This window comes from Phaseolus vulgaris, chromosome 2 (genome assembly GCF_000499845.2).
Source record: "Phaseolus vulgaris cultivar G19833 chromosome 2, P. vulgaris v2.0, whole genome shotgun sequence".
Lineage (NCBI taxonomy): Eukaryota > Viridiplantae > Streptophyta > Magnoliopsida > Fabales > Fabaceae > Phaseolus > Phaseolus vulgaris.
The window spans coordinates 31,267,659-31,275,592 of record NC_023758.2 but is presented as its reverse complement, the minus strand read 5'-3'; the positions used below and the strand labels follow the sequence as shown (position 1 = coordinate 31,275,592).

Below are 7,934 nucleotides of genomic sequence, written 5' to 3'. Positions count from 1 at the left end.
AAGGAGAAAGCACTCACTGTTGAGGGCTTTTTTATTCTCTAAAGAGGTGTAGATTTGATATGAAAGAAAAAATCACATCGATTATTATATATTAAGATATTTCATATTAATATATAAGGAATGTAAATTTAATTTTATAAAATTAAATTAGATTTAAAATTAATTTTTTAATATGATATTAAAATTTAATTTAAAACTTATTTGATCGAATATTAGTTAAACTTATGGCGAACCAGAGAAAAAATTTGAGTGCGTTGGAGCCCGAAAGAAAGGATGAACGGTGACACACGTGCACACGGACTTCGTTATTTGGTCACAGTAGCCCACTAATGACTTCTTTTTTGTTTTGTGTGGCGGCCACAACACAACAACATTACATAGACTATACTAATACTAGGTAAACTCGAATGAAGGGTTTCCAGAGACAATACGAGACTCCAAGGGACACTTCAGTAACTTCCATCATCTCATCTTTTTGGCTTTAATATCAACTAAATAATAAAGAAAGACCATACCATATGAAAGCCTCTTTGCTCTGGTCTTCCTTGCTTAATCACTTGACATGACATTAGCACCAATCAAACCAAATCAACTTACTCACTCATTGCCGTGTTTTGACCTCTTCAACAACATTTTGGCAAATAATGACACACTATACATTTCAAACTTCTTCTTTTTTACATTTTCTGTTCATCTCCAACTTCTCTCAACTTTTCATGTCTCTACCATCTCTCAACCTTGTTTCTGTACCTAAGTATACAAACATCTAATCCCCTTCTCGCTGCTACTCTGTCCCTGTTTCTGTAGAGATGAGAGGTGGTAATGGAGGCGATGCCAGAGCTGTGAACAACACTTTGGACACCATCAACGCTGCTGCAACTGCCATCGCTTCCGTTAACAATCGCCTTAACCAACCTCTTCCTCACTTTCAGGTATAATATATAAATATTTCATACCATAATCACTTGCATCAATTTTGCGGAATACAGAATTGACTGTGAGATTGTTTCGGCTACAACAGATGTGGATTTGGTCTGTTTTTATTCTTCAGACCTGTTGGTTCTTCCCCCTTAACTCTGTTTTACTTGGTCAGATTTCTATTATGCAAAACTTCATTTCATGTTCAATATTGCTCTCCTGTGATTGCTTTACTAGTTATCATCAATCTCTTATCCAAAAGTAATGATCTTTTCAGAAATTGTTTTTTGGGTTGAACAATTCAACTTGACATACATTTACCTTTTCAAAATATATATTTTCTGAAAAGTTAAGCCAAGTAGAACTGTGTTTGATTAGGTAGAATGGAGAAATATTACATTTTTGTTTCATCGTTTATTTATTTTCTGAATATACTGATTTTTCGTTTTTTATCGGTGACCTGAATTTTTGAGACAACTAGCATGTCTCTGCATTTTTCACCACTCAAAACTGGCTCCATTCCAGCGAATGCCATTCTAACTTTAGAGTCTCATACATTTAATGAATTCGAACATTTAACCAGAATTAGACTCTGCTTATTTTCTTCATGTTGCGTACAGAGTCAATTTACATAATGGTGATGTCTAGTTGCAGGCTAATAGCATGTATCTTATGCAGTCTGGACCCTGTCATGACATGAATGGCAGGCACATTCACTGTCATGTCTTCTTACTTTTCTCATCCTACAGTCATTCATTCATAAAGCTTACTTGTGATCTCTTCTATGAATGAAAATTAACTCATTTTTTTTTTGCTTGCAGAAGAAGACCTGGGGAAGCTGGTTGAGCATATATTGGTGTTTTGGACACCGCAAAAACCAAAAGCGCATTGGGCATGCTGTCCTTGTTCCCGTAAGCACACCTTCTGGTGCAGATGTTACTGCTGCAACAGTAGGTTCAACACAAGCACCTAGTATTCCATTCCCCTTCGCCGCACCTCCCTCTTCCCCTGCATCTTTCCTCCACTCAGAACCTCCTTCTGTTTCCCAATCCCCGGGTGGTATACTATCTCTCACTTCTGTATCTGCCAGCATGTACTCTCCCGGTGGTCCTTTCTCTATCTTCGCCATTGGACCTTATGCCCATGAAACACAATTAGTTTCACCGCCAGTTTTCTCAACATTCACCACTGAACCATCAACCGCTCCCTTCACTCCGCCTCCTGAATCTCTCCACTTGACTACACCTTCTTCCCCTGAAGTGCCGTTTGCTCAACTGCTTCACCCCAACAACAAAAATCCTGATACCTATCAGAGGTTCCAAATATCTCAATACGACTTCCTCTCTTATCATCTTCATCCCGGAAGCCCTGTTGCTCAACTCATTTCACCAAGATCAGCTTTCTCAACTTCTGCCACCTCATCTCCCTTCCGTGATGCTGACTTTTCTTCTCGTGGAAGACACAAGTCACGTCAAGGCTCTGGCTCTCTAACCCCGGATTCTACCCGATCCACAACACAAGCTGGTTTTCTTCCTAGTCACTGGGTCACGGAGATCAATAGGTCTCCACATCCAAGAAAAACTCGCCCCAATGAGATTAGTATAAATCACAGCCTCTCTATTGAAGTGTCTGCCCAGGAGGTGTTGAAGTGTGTGGAAAACAAGGCAGGGGCATGGACTAAATCACTTCCATTCAAAACTGATATACAAGGAGCAGAAAAAGAAGATAATTCAAGAGAAGTCCTTGTCAGTAAAACTCAGAATGATGTCCCCCAGCAGATCCCGGAGCATGGAGATGTGGAAAGTGTTCATCATAAGGATGAAAGTATAACATTTTCTTCTGCTAAAGAATTCAACTTTGATAATGCAGAAGGAGGAGATTCTCCTGGGCCCAACTTAGTTGTTGACTGGTGGGCTAATGAGAAAGTGTCAAGCAAGGAAGGAGGATCCTCCAAGAATTGGTCTTTCTTCCCCCAATGACTGTTACTTAAGATAGGGTTGCTGGAATTTTGCATGGGTTTTGACTTTCTGCCATTGTATGGTAGCAACCAACACCACCCCTGCTAAGAATTATAAGTTGGTAGATCTAACAAATACAGTGATGGGAATATTTTCAGGTAAACTCACCTTAGATTAGGAATGGCTTTACATTTATAGCATCTACATTCTTCACACCTGTTAACATTTTTGTGTGTAAGTGTAATATAGTTGACATAAAGACACTGGTTACCAATGATGATCTTTTATTTTACTGTTACTGAAAGTTCAAACATTTTAGCAATGTTCTTAAAGTACACTCTAGTAATTCCCACCAGAAACACAATTTTGACGAAGTTCAGTATGAAGCAGATTGATCTCATTTACAGGGAGATAAGTTTTCTAGTCCAAGCATTTTCAAACAATAAAAAAAGACAGCTATTGTATCTATATGTTTCAATTTGAGGTGAGCTTCATGGAGAAGGAATAGAAAATGTGTTCATAAGGAGATAATTAAATATCATTAAAATAATTAATAACAATAATATCCTACCTGGAGAAGCAATAGAAAAAGTGTTAATAATTAATCTCATTAAAATAATTAATAACAATTCATGACAGCTTTAACTAATTTAGTAAGGGTTGTTATAAGGGATGTCCCTGTACATAAGAGTAGAACTTTTAAATACCTGTTTTAATGAATTAAAATCTTAAAAATTAATAAATATGTAAGTAATATTTTCTTTGAATTGAAGCTGGTTTTGATCTAATGATAGTCACATTTATTCTTTGTTTTTTTTAAGTCTTCACCTTTGCATACATCTTATTAAGAGTGGAATTGAGAGTTTACTGATAACTTATTTAATATATTGGATTTTATGTAGTTGCTTAGATTTAAGAGTTTTCCTCAATTATTAAAAAATAATATTTATATTTTAATATTTAATGAAGTGTAAGATAAGCATACGTATGTACAACAATAGAAGATAATAATTGTTTGAGTAAAGAATGACACTGATAAGTTAATTAACTTAACCATATCTTCTTCTAATATTGAGTATATTATTAATTTTTTGTTTGGGATATAAACAAATAAAACAACATTTTTCACTCACCAATCAAATCAAGTGTTTTTCCTAATCATTTGATATAATTTTGCCATTTTCAAATTCAGTCATATTTTTCATCTTATGACCTCTTCTACTCTAACAATATATTTTAACATTTAGTTATACACTTCAATATTTAATCATATAAAGAATAAATGGTATTAAGTAATATTTTCACTATTTAAATTTAAATATATTACAATAAAATTTTATTTTGTACTGTGGGACATAAAGTACATTAACAAATATTTAGTACCTTGAAGTGTAAAGTAAATGATGAGTAAAATCCTAACTCTTAATAAGATGAATGGAACAGTGAAGAGCTTTTAAGAAATAAGAGTATAATTAAATTAAATTTAGCATTAATTATAATATAATTATATCTTAAATATTTTCATTTTCAATATTTTAATCTATTAAAACATGTATTTAATAAGTTTAATCCTATTCACTTAGCGAATATATTAGCTAAACTGATTTAATAAAAGTAAAAAAAATTTATAGGAAAGTGAGAAAATTAAATGACCTTAATTACTCTCTTCTTTCAAGAAATGTTTGTGGGTGAGATTGAATAACATTTGGACAAACTTATTATTAGAGTCATTACAAATAACATTGGTTTAGTTAAATTCTGTATTTTCTATGTTAGATTTAATCAAATTAAGAACACTCTTGAACTAGTTGGGTTAGGTCAAATAGGTTAATATTTATTTTTTATTAAAATTTGTAATTTTTAAAAATAAACACAACTAAAAATAACATAATTTTTACAAAAGTTAATTCAAAACTTCAATTAAATTAATAAGTCAAGTTACAATAAACTTATCCAAACTAATTTAAAATATAAAAAATATAATACAATTTATTATAACACTTAATCTCTATTTAGGTCTCAAATCATTTATACTAAATTTATTCATCAATAAATAAATAGATAGAAGTGGTAGAGAAGTAAGAATAAATAAAAAGAATGGGATTTTTCTTGATTCTTTCGCTAGTTGTCCCTGTTTCCACTTGCTGCCTCTTTTCTTCCAATTTGTCGGTACATTTTCTTTTCCAGCATTAAATTTTGTAACTAAATTATTGAGTTACATTTAATAATCAGTAACACCAAACCCTTTTATAGGTGGAAGAATTGTATATGGACAGCTGCATAAACTGACTTACAAAGTTTTTTTTGCCAAAAAAATAATGAAACTACTTATTTATTATTTTCATTTCATACAGTTATATCCCTAAACTATTAATTTATTATTTTTACATTAAATGTTTTCTTTCCACAAATCAGATGCTGCTTCCAGTGGGGATAGGTCCTTTCACATTTTATTCTTTCAGCAAAAATCTTATACAAAATTTATATGAAAAATCTCTTAAAACTAAAAAAATCTTGCATAATTTACACAATAAGAGTATATTTTCTTTCCGACTTTTTTTCACAAAGACAATTACAATTAGCTACATTATTCACAAAAATAGTTATGATTAGTTATATTATTTCACAAAGACAATTATGATTAGCTACATTATTGTTTTACTCATTTTTTTTCAAAAATAGATCTTGTTTCTGTTTTCGCGGTATTGAAGAAATTTAGTTTGAGGAGAAAACCATACATTATTAGTTAAAATTTAGTACTAATTAGTTTAACATGTTATTCCTTTCATCTTTTTATTTATTGCAGTTTCTATATATATATATATATATATATATATTTTGTAGTATTTTATTTTCTATTGTACATATATTTTTATCTATATATTTTTTATTTTTATCAAGAGACATATTTGCATATTGTTTTCATATTAAATGTTCACTTTAATTTCCAAAATCATCAATCTTTCACCATGTTTCGAATATCATCTATTGTTTTATAAATCCACTAAATTCATCCTTACTTATTTTCACCTTCACTTTATGTTTTCTGATGACCTTTTGTCTTGTCTACTACTGTTAGGGACCTATAGTCCTTCTACACTTTCATTTTCATACTGGTATTATCTATAATCAAGTATTAATCAGTTAGATAGAGACATCTTCTATCTTACAAAAAGATTGAGTACATCAATACCCATCTTTATCTGTGGTTTTCTTCTCCTATTGACGTGATTCTGAATTATTGGATATATTTTAAGCATGTTAAAGGATTTAAACACCAATTTGAATATGAGAAGGATGCTATTGAATTTTTATTGGCTATCCAAGTCCAAACAACTACTTGTGCTCTAAAAAAAAACTCTTCTTCATAAGCCCTTCCATTTCTAAATACAAGTCCATTTACCTGCTTCCAAATATTTTAGAAAATGACTACCCACACACACTTCCAAACTTGATTACCTTTCATTTTCAAGTCCAAAATATTGAATAGGTGAAAATGGTGAACATGTTGGTTATGATGTACAATTTTAACACCTATCCATGTGTTACACATATTTCACATTCTAAGTGTTATATTGTAATAAAAGAACAAATGACATATCTCCTCAATTAGATAGACTACACATAAAACATATTTTATTTTATTGTTAAGACTGACTCACATGTGACATAAATTGTCCTTAATGAGTACAAAAACACACTCTAAGCCCAAAATTAAGCTAACAATGTAGTTTTAATCTTCCAAAATTGACTATAAAACATGTCATCCTTTCCATTATCCCTCCTTTTTTTTGTAATTTATTGTATGCTCACTAACTATGTACACCAAAATCTCCTCATCCTTCTTTCTTTTTTAACTCATGCATTAGCATCTCAACCTGGATTTTTCCATTTGAATCACCCTCTTAACCACTTCAAACACCATTCTCATACATTTTCTTACTATCTTCCTAATTTTTCAATGTTTGCACTTTTGAACTTTGAATTGTTGCATAATCTCAAATATGTATGTATTAGTTCCTTTCCATCCAACCATCTATCTCTCAAAATGTATCTTAATATCATTTCTTAGTTTCCATGGTATTTTCTTGATACCAATTTATCGTTTTTTTCCACCTCTACATACCTTTTTTCTATATCCATCCACCACTATAAGTTATGCTTTGACACAATAATTACCTCAAAACCTTTATTTAATCCATAATTTAATTCTAAAATATCCCTCGAGGTGCCTTGACTTTCTGTTTTGTTTCTTCATTTTAATACTTTATATTTTTTTTCCTCTTTTCACATTAGTTTTCTTAACATTTTGTTTATGCGTTAAACTTTATATATATATGAAAGAATATTTAATTATGTAAGTATTTTTTAATTTTAATTGATTAAATAAAATAAAAATATTTTTGCTTGTATATGTTAAATAATTTATAATAATCAATAATTAAAACTTAACCTATAAGTGTTAATAAAGAATACCTTTTTAATTATTTTTAATTTTAATTTTTAATTTGATTAAAATTATGAATCTGACTAGCTAGACTCACGCTACTTTGATACCTTGTAATAGGAAAACTGAACATTTCTTAGATATGGTGAGATTATTATCTATATTTGATACAATCATTTCATAGCTAAGACTAAAAGACATATTGAGAAGCAACTTCCAACAAAATTTTATCCCAAAATTGTTAATCTTAAAATAGAAGAACAAAATAACTTTAAAAAGATAGAATTTGAAACTATTTGGTGTCAGTCTTTGTAAATGATAGCTAGCCAAATGCAAGATCAGGAGACAAATTAGCTTCAAAAAATTATTTACATGACAATTTTGATGCATGAGGTATGAAACTTTGAAGCTCTTTAGCTAATTTCCCTATCAAATGAAGACAAAATCGACATGTCCTTATTATTGTAGACCACTCATTCTAATCTATACTTAAACATCACTAAGAAAATAGAAATTAGTATCGTATTACAATATTCTTTCAATTTAAATAGAAAATACATTTTTTATTTCCACCTTCACACTGATTTATTATTATATTTACAATAGCTGCC

General features: G+C 30.6%; 1 protein-coding gene across 1 annotated transcript; it reads left to right on the top strand.

The window, feature by feature from the left end:
• Positions 1-511: 511 nt before the first annotated feature.
• On the top strand, positions 512-3,174 carry LOC137811427 (uncharacterized). The gene is made up of 2 exons (XM_068613176.1): positions 512-932; positions 1,740-3,174. Exons 1-2 carry the CDS (start codon positions 810-812, stop codon positions 2,895-2,897), a joined length of 1,281 nt encoding a protein of 426 aa, XP_068469277.1. The 5' UTR covers positions 512-809; the 3' UTR covers positions 2,898-3,174.
• Positions 3,175-7,934: the final 4,760 nt, after the last annotated feature.

Coding starts and splice junctions, on each gene's coding strand:
- LOC137811427 (XM_068613176.1), top strand. CDS start 810: ATGAGAGGTGGTAATGGAGGCGATGCCAGAGCTGTGAACAACACTTTG. Junction 933..1,739: donor AACCTCTTCCTCACTTTCAG/GTATAATATATA, acceptor TTTTGCTTGCAG/AAGAAGACCTGGGGAAGCTG.